This window comes from Primulina eburnea, chromosome 8, assembly GCF_022965805.1.
Source record: "Primulina eburnea isolate SZY01 chromosome 8, ASM2296580v1, whole genome shotgun sequence".
Lineage (NCBI taxonomy): Eukaryota > Viridiplantae > Streptophyta > Magnoliopsida > Lamiales > Gesneriaceae > Primulina > Primulina eburnea.
In genome coordinates, this window is record NC_133108.1 from 37743983 (window position 1) to 37760654 (window position 16672).

General features: G+C 32.8%; 1 protein-coding gene across 2 annotated transcripts; it reads left to right on the forward strand.

The window, feature by feature from the left end:
* Positions 1 to 750: 750 nt before the first annotated feature.
* Positions 751 to 3435, forward strand: LOC140839552 (zinc finger protein WIP2-like). Of its 2 annotated transcripts, XR_012119756.1 has the most exons (3): positions 751 to 1400; positions 2586 to 3108; positions 3321 to 3435. XR_012119756.1 is itself a non-coding variant. In XM_073206349.1 (2 exons), the coding sequence occupies exons 1-2, from the start codon at positions 849 to 851 to the stop codon at positions 3015 to 3017; spliced, it is 984 nt and encodes a 327-aa protein (XP_073062450.1). In that variant the 5' UTR covers positions 752 to 848; the 3' UTR covers positions 3018 to 3177. The 2 variants fall into 2 exon arrangements, 1 of the variants encoding a protein (XP_073062450.1); XM_073206349.1 differs by lacking the exon at positions 3321 to 3435 and having other exon boundaries at positions 752 to 1400; positions 2586 to 3177.
* Positions 3436 to 16672: the final 13237 nt, after the last annotated feature.

The window sequence follows — 16672 nt, forward strand, 5'->3', positions numbered from 1 at the left end:
AGTCAGTAAAAAAATGATTTATTATCAAAAATATTATTATCATAAATTGCAAATAAATGACAGCATTCAATCAATATTTTTTTATAAGTGTCAACATTTTTTATGTAATTATATATTGTTACAATAATGTGTGATTTATATGTTATCAAGTACAATCGTCTAATAAATTAAAGATGTCTATGAAAATAATAACATTCAGTTTACATGAAAGAGAATAAGACAACATTGTAATAAAAAGATTTTCAAATCATTGATTGCCAAAAAATTGTAATAATTGAATATTATAATAAAATATATGTATTATTAAGAAAATATGACAAATAACAAAAGAAAACGATATGATAAAAAGATGCAAGAAAAATTTGAGTAATCCTAATCATTTTTAAAAATTAAACAAATATGTTTTTTTTTTCCAAATTAGTTATATATGCGTAATTAACAAGAATTGTCAAAAATTATAATATTATTATTTTATTGAATAGTTAACCATTTATTTCGAAATCTAATTATTCAATATATGCACATGCATTATTTCTAGTATATGTACATATATTATATTTATCCTTATAAACCACGTTACTTAACGGGATTTTTACATTTATTTTTTCAAAATTTATAGTATTTGATAATTATCTTTTTGTTTTAACAAGTGATATACGAAATGATATTATTCGTACGTATATATTTATATATATGGTCATAAATAGACCCATGTTTCTACTTTTCCTTTATTATAAAGTCTAAATGCACCCAAAGTGATGATTAATGTCGTCGTGAATCTCTCTCTCTCTCTATAAAGCCAAGTCCCTCAATCCTTCCATTTTCCTCTCCCACTTTTTCTGATCACTATGACTGATCCCCACTCAAATCTCTATCCTCAAAGCTTCAAATCCAATTTTTTCCACCATTTCAGCACCCCAAATCCCCCTCAAAGCAATGCATACTTTGACAAGAATCTTTCATTTCATCAAACTCCACCGTCACCCCCTAATTCACCTCCACTAAGAGAAGCCCTCCCTCTTCTCAGGCTCACTCCCACAAGCTTTGAAGAACAAGAGCCTTCCTGCTCAAGAATGGATGATTTTGACGTGGATAAAAGTGTGGAAAATGGGATGAAACGGACCCTCTTTGCTGATGAAGAAGAAGATGGTGCTGGAGTCACAGTTGCGCTGCATATAGGATTACCAAACCCTAGTGTAGCTGATCTTGCAACTATGGTGCTGTCTGGTAATCCTGGTGCTGCTGATAAAGATGGAGAATCTGATGTTTCGGGATACCCAATCAGCAGGATTAACAATGGGCAGTACTGGATTCCTACGCCTTCTCAGATTCTTATAGGTCCAACCCAGTTTTCATGTCCTGTTTGCTACAAGACCTTCAATAGATACAATAACATGCAGGTGATGATGATCGAGTACTACTTGATTAAATTCACTTTGTATTTTTAGTAATGTTTTATTTATTTAATTTTTCAAGATTTTTCCTTTATAAATTTCTTTGTTGTTCGTATCTATATACTTGAGTTTGCAAAAGCTGTGTATAATTAAATGGTGTCTTAGATTTGTCAAACGAAAAGAGATTGGATAGAAATACTTGAGGGAGAATTTTTTTATTATATACCCAAAAGTTTTGAATTTCTACTGCATGGATCATGATAATATATTCTTGGATTTTCCATCACTCAGACTGCTGACTGATCAGACTTGAGCCGAGAGTGACTCACTTCATTTATGTGATTTACATACACACATATATATACATATATGTATATGTATATATATACGTATATTTTTTCTTGGCTCTCACTTTCCAAATTACACACTTTGAAGTTTGTGCTTCTTCAAATTGGTTTCTGTATCCAACTGAGACTTCAACGGTAACCAGAGAGATTCAGGCCATCTTTCTTCATTAAAACCTCATAATTCCAACTTACCTTTTGGCCGAAAAAAGATTTGAAAAGACCATACCTAAAGTTCCAGCCCTCTCTATATGACTTGTCTAGAAATCAATAGTTTTTACTTCGGGAATTGTTATCTGCTGTATACTAACCTTTTGTCCTCTTTTTTTGCGTCCATTTTAGAGCAATGATTCTGGAAAATTGATGTGGCAAATTGGCAATCACTGAAAATTTTCAAGAATGCTCCAATTTTTCTCTTGCGCATTTATTACAGAGCATGCTAGTGAAAATAAATTTGATTGAGACAAAGACTTGCTCTATATTTAAAATTTTTCGGGAAAAAAAACTTAGAAAGAAACCGGTATTTTTGGCGTATCTAATTATTCTTTCTTCAATTTGTGTTAAATGGTGAAAGGAAAATATAGTTCCTACACTCATTAAAGATATACTCAGCTTGAAGAACACTACTGCCTCTACCTTCTTTCTTTGTGAAAATGAGCTTTCACCTTTTTCGAAATCTTTTCTTTCCTCCCTCTGTCGCCTGTCATATTGGCAAATGCTTCTTGTAATAACAAAAGGGTTTCTGCAAATTAATTAAACCCTTTGTTTTTATGAATTTTATATGTTTTCTTTTTAAAATAACATTAATATTTGAATACATATATGCATGTAATGAAAAATGACGCAGATGCATATGTGGGGGCATGGCTCACAATACAGAAGAGGTCCCGAGTCTTTAAGGGGTACTCAGCCAACAGGCATGCTCAAGCTACCTTGCTATTGCTGCTCACCAGGCTGCCGAAACAATATCGATCATCCGAGGGCAAAACCCTTGAAAGATTTCAGAACCCTTCAGACACATTACAAGAGGAAGCATGGGATCAAGCCTTTCATGTGTAGAAAATGTGGCAAAACTTTCGCAGTTAGGGGAGATTGGAGAACACATGAAAAGAACTGTGGTAAGCTTTGGTATTGCCTGTGTGGTTCAGATTTTAAGCACAAAAGGTCGCTCAAAGATCACATAAAAGCTTTCGGGCATGGCCATGGAGCCTATGGGGTTGATGGCTTCGAAGAAGAAGAAGAAGAACCCGCATCAGAAATTGAGCAGGATGATGATTAATTAACTCTATGCGTGAGGATCATATATGTATCGATTATACGAGAAAATGAAATGGTTCAATATGGACCCAATTAGTTAGAGAGTAAGGCCAGTATTCTTTTCCTGTGATCCTTGAAACTTTTGGTTTCAAAATCATGATGATCTTGGCTTTAATTTTTCCTTTTGCTGTTTTTTCCCTTGTTTTTAATTATTATCAAGTCCTTTTTAGTAAATTAATGTTTGATTAGTCCTAGATTAATTTCCATATATGATCGATAAAGTAACAATTTGACAACATTGGATCTGTTTATCTATGTGTTGGAGCAAAACACATCTTGAGAAGCAACAGTGTGCGTTAGAAACACAGCCCCATAAAATACGGTAAAGCTTATGCAAATTAAAAGCATGCAGTCTGGCTGTTTCCACAATACGTTTAAACCCATGAGAATTCCTCTTGTATTTGCAACATAATTACACTAATCAGATTAAATTATATTTCATGTCATATTTACGTTAAACAAAACATTATGTTGTCATATAAACGATCGCCAAAAATGTAATTAATGTGCCTAATAATGCATATATACTGCATGGAGTGATATTAATCATTCAGATATATTAATATATATAATCTTTATGCATATATACAAGTATATACACATACACACACATACTTTTTCAAGCCTCCCGACTTTTTAGATTACAAAGCATTAAAATCATATAGTACAAAAAGATGAAAAATTTCTACTTTTTACCTTTTAACCTAAATTTTGATTTCCATTTTTTATTTCTTTAAATCAAGAAATAACATTATATTAAAGAGTCATCAGAAGATACTGTAAAAAAAACGTGACACATATTAAAAGAAATAGCGTGTACAAATTGAAATTGACGACGGCCAAGAAAATTTAGATGCGTACACGATTCTTTTTACTCTCGGCTCCCGACTTTTCTCGTTGATGGTATGAGAAACGCTTATAAATAGAGGCGGTTGAGGTCCCTAAGCATACAATCTCATACAGAATAATACATCATCTATAGAGAGATTGGAGTGTTTAGAAGGCTTCAATCGGAGAAAAATCAGAAGTATAACGTACCGTACTTTTTACTACTTAAAATTTGCGGAAAAATTAAAAAATTTCTTCAATAAATGTGAACATTCAAAATTCGATAAAAGAAATAAACTGTACGTCTCACAAGTTGTTGCAACAAAGGTTTGAAGTTTAAAGTTTGACAAAAGTATTAAATGTTTTCATAAGACTTAAAACATGACGGTCCTCGGGTTTAGCTTCCCGCTCAGTCCAAGCATGCTCCTTGGTCCCCACCTTCAGCCTCTTCATAAACATCCTCACCTGCATCGATCAAGTCTAGTGAGTCTAAAGACTCAACACGTATAAACTAGAAATAACAAGTAATACATAATAAGATCACATGCAACTTTAAAATAGAACATGCATACTTAAAACTTGACTTGCATATCAAAACCTGAACATACGTGCATACATACTTAGACGTGCCATCAACATAAACTTTTCTTAAACATGTCTACATACTTGAACATACATAGCTTCATCATTTTGCATAGAGATATGTTTCAATGCAAGTGACTCATAACATAATCGCCTGATCAGACTAAACCACAGTACTGGACTGACAGGGACGAATCCACTGCCACATACATGAGATCCCCGTTCATAATTTAATCGGCTGATTGGTCATCGTTCATAATTTAACGCTTTCCAATCTCGATCTAAACACGTTCATAATTTAACGGGCGGATTGGTCCCCGTTTATAATTTAACGCTTTCCAATCCTAAACATAATTTGGTCACAAGACATTTAGCATACCTCAAAAACTTAAAACATTTTTTTCTGCCCGTCAAACATACTTACTTGGCGTCGACGAATTCGTTGGATCTCGCTTGGGGCCACTGCTGCACATACTAACATGAATTTCAACACTTAACTTGCATACTTAGACATAGGTATTCTTGCTCACCACCGAATTAAATAGATAGCTTATGACGTTCTAGATCACTCGGGACTGACCTTGTTAAATCGTCGTACTAACCCATGACATCGAACCCCGAACAATCACTAAAATGATGTGTAAACATTTCCCAAAAAATAAAAAACATGAACTCACTATAGAACTTGAAAATAAGAAAGAACCAAACATTTTTACAGATGGAGCCACGCTCGGGCGGTAACTAATTACCGCTCGAGCGCCAGGTTTATTGGACACTACTCTCGGACAGAAAGAAGGCGCTCGGGCGGTAAGAAAATACTGCTCGGGCACCGAGCTTACACAAAATAAAACTCTCGACAGTGAAGGTGGCGCTCGGGCGGTAAGAAATTACCGCTCGGGCGCCGAGTGTACTGTGCTCCGCGATTTAGAAACTTATTCTCCCCAAATTCGATTATGCCGACAGTGAACAACGCCTCGAGACCCATCTTAGGGCACTAAGACACCGACTCGACTCCACAAAAACGCCCCGAACGTTCCAAAGAAACGACGCACCACCCGTAACGCAATACACCCATAAACTCAAATTTCGACACCAATTGTTTCCTACGATTTCTGGTGTACTCGAGTGCCTATCGACAATAAACGACATATCAAATAACAACCCAAGATCATACTAAGCATACCTAGACGCAGCAACGATAACCCGTCGATCTCCAACGAAGCCTGCAATAATAAAATCTCAAGAACACATCAATACATAATTTTCTGAAAAACGCAGTTTGAGCAGTCCCTGGAAAAACATCATAACTCACTCAATTTTTATCCAAATATTTCTAATTTACTGTCAAATCGAAGGTATCGAAAAGTTCTACAATTTTCTTGTTGTAAGATTTCACAGAATCACAACCGAAAAATTGCAGTATTTAAAAGAGACAGCAAAAACGAGTTTTTCAGATCCAAAACTTATCTCAAAACTGATCCAAACCATTTTCTGCTCAAACGACGAACGTCACACATAAATTTTTACGCATAAAAATAAAAAAACACATAATATAACGAGATCGATGCAGAAATAACAGAATATACGTGCCTTTTGATGATAAGATACCGAAACGACGATACCGACGCGGGGAAGGAAGCGAGGTTGATTCGGGACGATTGTGGCTCGGTTTTTCTTGAAATAAAATCACCGAAACTGTTGAATTTCTTTGAAGGGAGGGGAGGCTGCTGAGTTTTCTCAATAACCCTAGGTTTTGACACTTAAAAAAATTAAAAATCTGAATAGTGAAGTGAGTGTGTGTGTTTAGGCGTCTTTTAGTGTGTGTAAAAGTATGTGTGCGTGTGATTAGTAAATAGGGAGAGTAAAATTTTCTTAATTATTAATTAGCAACTAATTTTAAAATACTAACTCTCCCTCAATTTTAACAAAATCTCTAATTTAAATTAAAACACACAAAATGCTAATTTTAAAAGTTTCACACTCTTAAATTACTAAATAAATAAATCAAGCTTTTAGAATGCTAAAAACTTAATAAATTACTTAAAATGCCTCTTCCTAGTTTTTAAATAAAATACCGCATTGTAAATTGCCAAGAATCGTCCCCGGTCCTTTCCTCGATCTCGCCTGAACATGAAACTCGAAAAACATTTTAACGTGCATCAGATAAACATTAACATAATGCATTTTAAGTAAATCATGCACCACTAAGGCTCATTTTAAAATTAAATAAATGCTTTAATGATTAAATAAAAGCATGGATTATACGTTTACTGAATTTGGGCACTATAAGAAGACTTAAAGATGATTCAATGGTTGGAGATAAAGCTCGATTTAGCTTCCGCATATTTGTTTATCATGTTTATATACCTGCAGAAACATGATTTTGAGAAAAATCTCTAACATTTAGTATCAGAGCCGTGATACTTCTGCTTTGAAAATATTTGTTTTCATATCATGAAATTTTGGGAAAAGAATTTTAAGTTTTACGTATGAAACTTGAAATTTAAAGGACGTACATACAATATTAAGAAACTTACATGCGAATTTGTTCTCGGATGCACCTTGAAGTCTTGAAGATAAAAATATACAGTTTTCTTTATTTTTCAAAATTTTGTGAAAAGAAATTTTCAAGGAAGGTTTCTGAAAATTTTATTTCTGATATGAGGAAGACGATGCAGATGCCTTCGTATTTGAGGCATTCAATTTTATTCCAATATATTGAAGGATTCGCGTGAACATTAAATAAGGTTGATGTATTAATATTGTTATAGACCCAAGTTGAAGACTTTGTCTTCAATCATTTGATTATTCAAGTAATTTTTTTAAAAAAAAAATTAAATAATGTGGGACCCACAAATTATTTAATAATGGAATGAAGTGTCGGATTTTATTATTATTTTTAAAATAAAAATAATAAATAAATAATGATTAATATGTTATTAAGTTATATGTATAATTCGGTATATATAGCATTTGGTCAAATAATTTGTACACATTAAAATAATCTATGAGACGGGTCAACCCTACCCATATTCACAATAAAAAATAATACTCTTAGCATAAAAAGTAATACTTTTTCATGGGTGACCCAAATAAGAGATCCGTCTCACAAATACGACCCGTGAGACCGTCTCACACAAGTTTTTGTCTAAAATTATTCATCATTTTGATAATACTTTGAGATGAATATTTATGAAGAATAAATATTTTATGCATAAAGAATTTAATATCCTAGTGAATCGTATGATTTTAATTAATTGAAGAGTAGCCACAACATCTTTGATTGAATTAAATTTACATATAAATTATATGGATCACATTTGGTTATAAGGGATACAAATTGTAATTAATTATATTTGAACATTGAAATTTATCCCACAAGAAATTTCGTTATGTTTAATATAATTAATTAGGATACAATATTGAATCATTTTCTTAATTTATCCACATGGATTAAGAATTGAATATAATTCAATAGTTATATCATTAAGTTGTATGAATCTAATTGAATTAAAAATTTAGTTCACAGACAATTTTTATGTCAGTGATTCATATGTAGATCATGATTTACATGAGTAAAACATGGTATATGGTTTATTGCTTCATTTAATAACATTAGCATGTATTCATTAATTTTGCAGCATATATATATTTTTATTACTCTGATATTAATTTCTTGAGAATGACTTGATTAGTGGGAGCGATCAAATTCAGAATATTGATCATTATGATGCTCATTCATCCACACAAGTTATGTGTCTTAATGCTCATAAAATATTGAACGATAAAAGAATTCAATAGCAAGTAATGAAGTCTGAGAGTTAGTTCAATTGACATTCATTTTTAGATGAGTCTTCAAAACAAATAAAATCTCATTAGGCAATATCGAACAATATAAAAAAAAATTCTTCTCTAGTGATGATGAATATTTAATATTTCAAGATTAAGAAAACGATATGAATTGAAACATGTCTCATATTAGTGGTATTTCAGGTTTTACAATGTTATCTCTTCATTAAGTTTTGTTGAGAATATTGTGGGCCATTATGAATATCAGAAGGTTAGTGAGAGCTTAATTATAATCAGAATAATATAAGTATTTGACCACTAAAAAAGCTGCAAAATGTTTTGTGATGCCTTTATGGTATTTAAGTTTTACATGTTTATGTGAGACGAACTGACATTTGGAAAGTGATTTGCTACTTCCACTATTGAGTCAAAATTCGTCATTGAAGCACTACTGTGTGGTGTATTTTAAGGAGTTTCATTATGGGCTTAGAATTATGGATTCTATGTCTAAGCCATTAAGATTATATTATTGCAATTCAGTTATGGTCTTTGTGACTAAAGCGGTGGTCGAATTAAGTATATCGACATAATGTATTTTAAACCGTTGGAGAACATGTTAATAAAGTGGTCATTAAACACGTTAACACTGAATTGATGATCTTTTAACCTAAAGGCATGCAAATTTCAGATGTTAAAGGATCATATGACAAATACTGATGGATTTGATTCCATAATAAATTTATGTTATATACATTTGGTTTTGATAATGAAACGCGTTCAGTTATGATATTTCTCATATTCAATTATGTACATATTCAGTTATCTTGAGAAAAACATCAATAAAGTTCGACCTCGAATAAACATTGGGTTTATTCATTACGTTATACATATTTGAGAAACATAATGCATTGTGATACATGGAAGATAATAATCGCTTTTAGAGGACATATCTCCATGATTCATGTATTTTGTTTTCTCCTATGGTAAATGAGATATATGTGTCAAGTGGGAGAATGTAAGAAAAACGTGACATATATTAAAAGAATTAGCGTCTACAAATTGAAATTGGCGACGGCCAAGAAAATTTAGATGCGTACACGATTCTTTTTACTCTCGGCTCCCGACTTTTCTCGTTGATGGTATGAGAAACGCCTATAAATAGAGGCGATTGAGGTCCTAAGCATACAATCTCATACAGAATAATACACCATCTATAGAGATATTGGAGTGTCTAGAAGGCTTCAATCGAAAGAAAATCAGAAGACTTAAAGATGATTCAATGGCTGGAGGTAACGCTCGATTTAGCATCCGTATATTTGTTTATCATGTTTATATACGTGCAGAAACATGATTTTAAGAAAAAATCTCTAACATATACATCCATGATCCACGGAAAAAAATACTTTCGAAACAAGAAAATGGTAAAGGATCATAACGAGCAATACAATGTGCTACCAAATTAGCAGTGCGGTTAATCTCGCCAAGTGCGGTTAATCTCGCCAATGATGAATCCATCAGGTCCACATTCACCGATGTTGAAATCACTGCTTGGATGGCAAGGGATGAATTCGAGAATACAAAAACTTTATCAAACTTAGCATTAATCGCTAAAATAAGGCCATGATAAATAGCAAAGAGCTCGGCGGCAAGTACCCTGCGTGCCGCATACCACGAGTCGATGCAGCTCGTAGATGCCCAGAATGATCCCAAATTACTCCTCCAACACTAAAACCATCATTCATCTCGTCAAAATCTGCATCAACATCTAGCCTAAAAAACCCAGGCGTGGCTCGGGCCATTTCTTATCCGGAATAGGAATTGTACCTTGTGAATGAAACAAACTGGCAATTCTAGCTTTCCAGAATTCTTCAAAATAAGGAACAGCCCAGTAAATTTTAATCGATTTCCGAATTTTTGCCTGATCATGTTTCCGGCGACAAATTTCGTTCCAGGTTGCCCATGCAAACATAGCAAATGTGTCAAATTCGGCACTCGAAAGGAAGACCCTTAACTGAAATCCACATTCCAAGAACTTCCCCTCTCGACATTTCTTCAAATGAGGCCAGAAGATTGTCTCCTTCCAGATTTCAGGTATTTGTTGACAAAATATATAATAGACAGTGGCTTGTTGTTGCTAAGAACAAACATGATGGTGAAAAAGATTCATTTACAAATGAATAAAATCATGAAATGTACGTCATAAGAATTGAGGAATAAGAAAGTTCCAAATAAAATTTCACCAAGAAGACAACGAGGATGAAGATTGCGAGGTTGGAGGGTCAAAACAACAGATAATTCAAGAAAATATCCTGATTTAACTGAATAGTGGCCTTTAGTTTCCCACTTCCAAAACCACAAATCCTTCAAATTTTGGCGTCCCAACTGTACATCATAAGTCTACGTACACGGTTTTTTCCATCTAGCCCAATGCAAACCAACACCATTAGAATTCGAATTCCACCAAAAATTTGCACAAAGTTGCTCTATTAATTCATGACACATCGAAGCCGGCAGCTTTAAACAAGACATAGCATAATTCGAGATCGCTTGCAACACTGATTTAATAAGCGTTTCTTAAACCCCAGCTGAAAACAATCCAACTGATTTCCACGTTAAATTATTTCCTTTAACTTAGATATATCAATGGGATTCCAACATATATTCCAATTAAATATATCCATGCCTACAAAAGGCCCCAACACCGTGCGAAATAATTTTTACGAAAAAGCTCTGGTACGTCATGGAGATGATCATTGAGCCAACACCTACGTCGTTTATTCCCTTAAAAAAATTATCCCGAGGAATGGAACTATAAATGAGAATCCATTATATATATATATATTCTATATTGCTGGAAACATAATACTAGAATTTTCTTATATTTAAACAAATTTAGTTATATTATTTTTAGAATAATTAATTAAAGCATAAAAGGGACGTAACAAAAACTAAACTTGTGGATTATGTCCAACTAACAAACATGATGAATTAATCAATATTTTTACTTTATCTAATTATAAGATAACACTTTCCATGGCTGTCTTGATCATCAGTGTTTTTTTTACTGTTGAGGAATCTTCACTAGTCCTCAAGAGGAAAAGAAAGAGAGTGAAGTGAAAGAATTGGTGCGTGTAGGTAATGATAAAGTGTTGATGCAAGATAGCATATAGAAGAAGGTATAATTTAATTTATTCCAAATATAGGAAATATATGAATGAATAGACCTTATTTAATTTTAGGCTTTTCATTCTGCAAATATATCAGTTTTTTATTTGGCTTGCTAGTGGGCACACATTTTGCGTATGCTTGGTCATGGATGGAACATATATACCATTTCAATTTTCACTAGATACTTTTGAATATTATCCCATTTTCCTTTTATGGCCTATAGTGTTACCTAAATTACTTAGATAAGAGTATGAATTACCAAAGTTTAGATTTTGAGCTCCAGATACGAAATAAATACGAACATGATCCACATGAAGTATTAACATGGACAACACATGCAATCGCGGAACACCATTTAAACGGAGCTGGTCTAGAGCTGGCGGAGCAAGTTTGAGCTCATATGAGTTGTGACCGAGCTTTAAGCCATCAATCGGCAATTTCACTTGTGCCTGATCTGCCAAATATCATGTACCAATAGAGCTAGCGTATGATCCCAGATGTCTCGACTTTATTTCTGGTGGTGCCGAGAAGGATCTAGTGTCATCTACGAGCCCTAGTTTTGCTCAGTAAGGATTTAAATTTTAAAGATTTAGTACTAAAGTGATATAACATATACATATATATATATATATATATATGGCAAAAACTTGTGTCAGACAGTCTCACGGGTCGTATTTGTGAGACGGATCTCTTATTTGGGTCACACATGAAAAAGTATCACTTTTTATGCTAAGGATGCGTTTGGTTGCAGGATAAAATAAACTAATGATTAGTATGTAAATGATAAAGAAAATGATTGTCGTAAAAATGTAATATATGGTAGTATGTTTGGTAAGATTTTTAAGTTTAAAATAATTTTGAAATTTTGATGAAAAGACAAAATTGCCCTTCCTCTTTTTTTTTCCTTCTTCCACTCCAGCGGCGGCAGTCCAGCGGTGATCCAACGAAAAATCCGGCAGCCGAGGTAGCGGCGACGTTCCGGCGACGGCGGTGAGTAGGCGGTCCGACGAAGGTCCCGCGACGGCTGTGCAGTGGCGGTCCGGCGACGACGGTCCGACGGTGCGGTGGCGGTTCAGCGACGGCGATCCGGCAGCCGAGGTGGTTCAATAGTGGTGAAGGAAGAAGGGTAAAATTGGAAAGAGGGTTTGGATAGAGGAGGGATTAATAATCCTACGGAGGAAGGATGTATTATTTAATCACATGTAATACAACCTAATCATTTATAGGAGAAATTGAGCTGGTTAAATAAAAATCATACCAAACGCAGGATAAAGTGTGATAAAATAATCTATCTTACTTAATCCGGTCAACCAAACGCGGCCTAAGAGTATTACTTTTTATTGTGAATATGGATAGGGTTGACCCGTCTCACAGATTATGATCCGTGATACGGTCTCATATGAGACCCACTATATATATATATAATATATACACACACACACACACACACACAATTATGTTTGTTTATTATAAATGTAATATAGATCTTAGGTTTGGGGAAGAGTTTCTTCAGGGAAATTGTATCGTGACTTGGACTTAACTCAATTCCAAAAACTAGTTCAAGATGGATGATTGTTCAAGTCCATATATGAAACTCCCAGTGATTTTATCCAACCGATGTTGGATAACTAGCACACACCCCAGGAATGAACATTTGGAACGTGAAGAAGACAACGTATGGCTCAACTATGAACAATCCAAAACATAACAATAGAACATAAGCTCTGATATTATGTTAAGATTGAGACTTGGACATAATTCAATCAAAAAACTATTTCAAGTAAAGAGAATTGTCAAAGTTTATATATGAAACTTACACAAATTTATCCCAAAGACAACGAGTACTGATTCTTGGTGGGATGTTTGCGACCACAATTCATTTGGTTGAGCTAATTAGCATAAGCTAAGATCCCACCGCAAAATACTGTTTGTCTCGTGGAATTAAACTTTAAAAAAAGTTTAATTGGAAAAAGCGAGGAGAATTATTATTTAATTTGTACCAAACCAAAAATCATATATCAGTGAAAGTTATATGTCTTATAAACGGGAAATTGGTCTTCAGTCTCCAGTCGTCGATTTTTTTTGTGTTCAGTCATTGGGTACTTTTTTAGTACCACATTTTCACATGAATTATACCACATTTCCACATGAAGTGTACCACATTTTGTATGACATAGTATCACAATTTTGTGGGTAGAGAATGAACCCAAAAAAATATTTTGATCGGAGATTTTTCACCAAAATATTCTTTTATAAACCTAATGTATTTTTATTTATTTAGAGTCATACATGAAACTCACCCTGTGAGCTCTGAAAATATCACTACCCTGTGAGCTCTGAAAATATCACTGTACACTGAAATGACATTTCAAGCTCTGTTCTTTCTCACACGTACGGACAAAAACATAACTAACATCATCTTGTAATATTCAGTCTCTACACTGTTGACTTCGCAGTGCTTCTTGCCAAAACTAAATTTAATTATAGATATTATTTTAAAATTTATTATACTATATATATATATATATATATATATAATTTGAAAAATACTACCTTTCCAAAAACCCAAAAACAAAAATTACAAGTTACATTATAATATATTGACCAAGAAATAAATTATATCAACATCTGTATTGTTGTCCATCAATATTTATGTTAGAAAGTGGAGAAAAATTTTCAGTTCCGTTTTCTAATAATTAATTATTAGGATTTTTAACTCACTTGTATTATTATTATTTATTAATTAAAAAAATTAAAAATATTGATCAAGTAGGAAGTAATATATCTTTCTCTAAAGGGAATGTGCCCACTAAATGTTGGTGAGGAATACCATAGATTAAGCACTAGCCAGGAGTTGTCACACCTCTTGCCATTATATATGGATTGAAGTTAAAGTTTCTGTAACATTAATGAGACCGTCTCACGGATACTAATCTGTGAGACGGATCAAACCTACTCATATTCACAATATATAAAGTAATACTCTTAGTATAAAAATAATATTTTTTCATGGATGACTCAAATAAGATATTCGTCTCACAAATACGACCCGTGAGACTGTCTCACACAAGTTTTTTCCAACATTAATTATGAACGCAAATTGAATGTTCAATCATGTACTTAAATATAGATTGGGTTTTCTTTGTATTAAAAGTTGTAAATCAGTCCAAGAAGTAATATTGTCCCACTAGAAATAAATAATCTCGGGTTACTAAACACTAGCTCGACTCGTTATCGTTTGACTTGTTAGATGAGATAAAAGAGGGAAATGATAAGAATATATGAGTTAATTCATACAATTTAGAAGTTGTTTCCCCAATTTTGTAATATATCATATATGATTTTATTTTGTTTTTGTTATTTCATATTTAAAGTGTAGTTGGATAGTGTGTAATGTGGGGTACATGGGTTCTGAGAATTCGAACAAGGAGTGTTGTAAAGATGATTTTATACTATTCTTGTATTCCTATTTCGAAGCAATACAAAGGAGCCAGCTTTGTCCCCCTCAACTTCTCAATAATTCCCAAAAATTATGTCCTATTTTATTCCAAACCACACATCTTTTTACCAATGCCAAGATAAGTTCACTCAAGATTTAGTTTGTGCGCATATCTGACCTGTCAATGCATTAAACCACATCATCTACATAATATTGTTTAAAGTAAATTGTTGAATAAATATATATAGATATATATAATAAAGTGTTATATTATTTTCTAACATTCAAGACGTAATTGAAATTTAAAATTTTTAGTTTTGATGTTCGAAATATTCGATAAACATATGATACAAATCATTTATAAGGTGTTTAGATCTAATTTAATTACCTTTGCATATATAATATCGACTCCAACTACTCCGGGTTTTAAGCATATATAGCTCTTCTTATAAGTCATTACTAACAAATCTTCCTCTTTCTTTGATCATCTAATCAAGGCTACGATTAGAAATTGGAATCCTGGTATATATCGTATTAGAGATTTAAACGAAATTTACGTCGATATTGAATCACCGGAATTTCAGAAATCTAGCGGCAGGTGGTGGAAGAAGGTGGCCAAAAATTGTTTACCTCCAAAATAGGGGTAGCCGAAAATTTCCTTAGTGAAGGGGAAACTTTTTGATGTAAATGTTGTATTGAATTGTTTGCAATTGCGTTGTTGTGTTATCAATTTTTTATCACATATATAATATATATAAATAAAATATATCAATCCTTCTAGCTAGGATTCTAATCTTGTCATAATTTTTTATTTTCATTATTTAAAATTATCATATGATATTTCTTTTTTAAAAAAATACCATCCCATCCAAGTAATCTTGATACTGCATCACACACACACACAAACACACATATAAATATATAAAATTAAATAATCATTTTTAATTACTGAATTAACTATTTATATACTCCTTTAAAATATTCCATGAGAATCTTGTATATAGCAGTCACTATTACTAACATTATTATTTAATTAGTAGAATCTAAATATAATAAATAAATAATTGTGAATTCATTATAACCTCAATTGATTATCAGACAGTGACGATCCACCGATAATACTAATATTTTCCAAATTAAAGATCAAAAATTTCCAATGATCCAATTTTTGCAACTGCCAATTTTGTGAAATCCTTAATTATAACAGACATTTTCATTCTCTTCATTTAATTTGTTGTTAAGCTAACTTTTACAACTTTTAATCATAGAATCCACTTATAAACTCTTTTATAAATAATCTGTTTGATCTACATCAAACTACAGTCGCCAAACTATCTCGACGGAAACACATACTCTGATAGTTGTGTGACCTTCAATAGTTCAAAAATACAACTAATCGTGAGTTCACAACTTATTATGATTCGGAATAACATTTATTCTTATTTAGGCTTACCCTAATTAGTCTCATTTTTTTGATCAACCTCTTAATCAATAATGTCATAACTCAAATCTGATCACACATTTCGGATCATGATAAGAGCTTCTAATAGCATCGCCACATGATGCCTTAGCTATCATTGATAATGTTTTCAAGAACATTAAGTTATGACGTACAGTACAGTCCCTTCAACTCATATATACCGATCGAATATGTAATCATTAGTATATCGAGAGTTGAAAATGAATTCGATAATGACTAATGATGTTCGACCGTAACCGCGAACTATTTCACTCAATAGGTGTTAACCACTTGGAAAGTCCGAGGGATGGTTGTTCAGTGCATTATCAAATGATCATTCATCTGTATAAAT

Coding starts and splice junctions, on each gene's coding strand:
- LOC140839552 (XM_073206349.1), top strand. CDS start 849: ATGACTGATCCCCACTCAAATCTCTATCCTCAAAGCTTCAAATCCAAT. Junction 1,401..2,585: donor ATAGATACAATAACATGCAG/GTGATGATGATC, acceptor AAAATGACGCAG/ATGCATATGTGGGGGCATGG.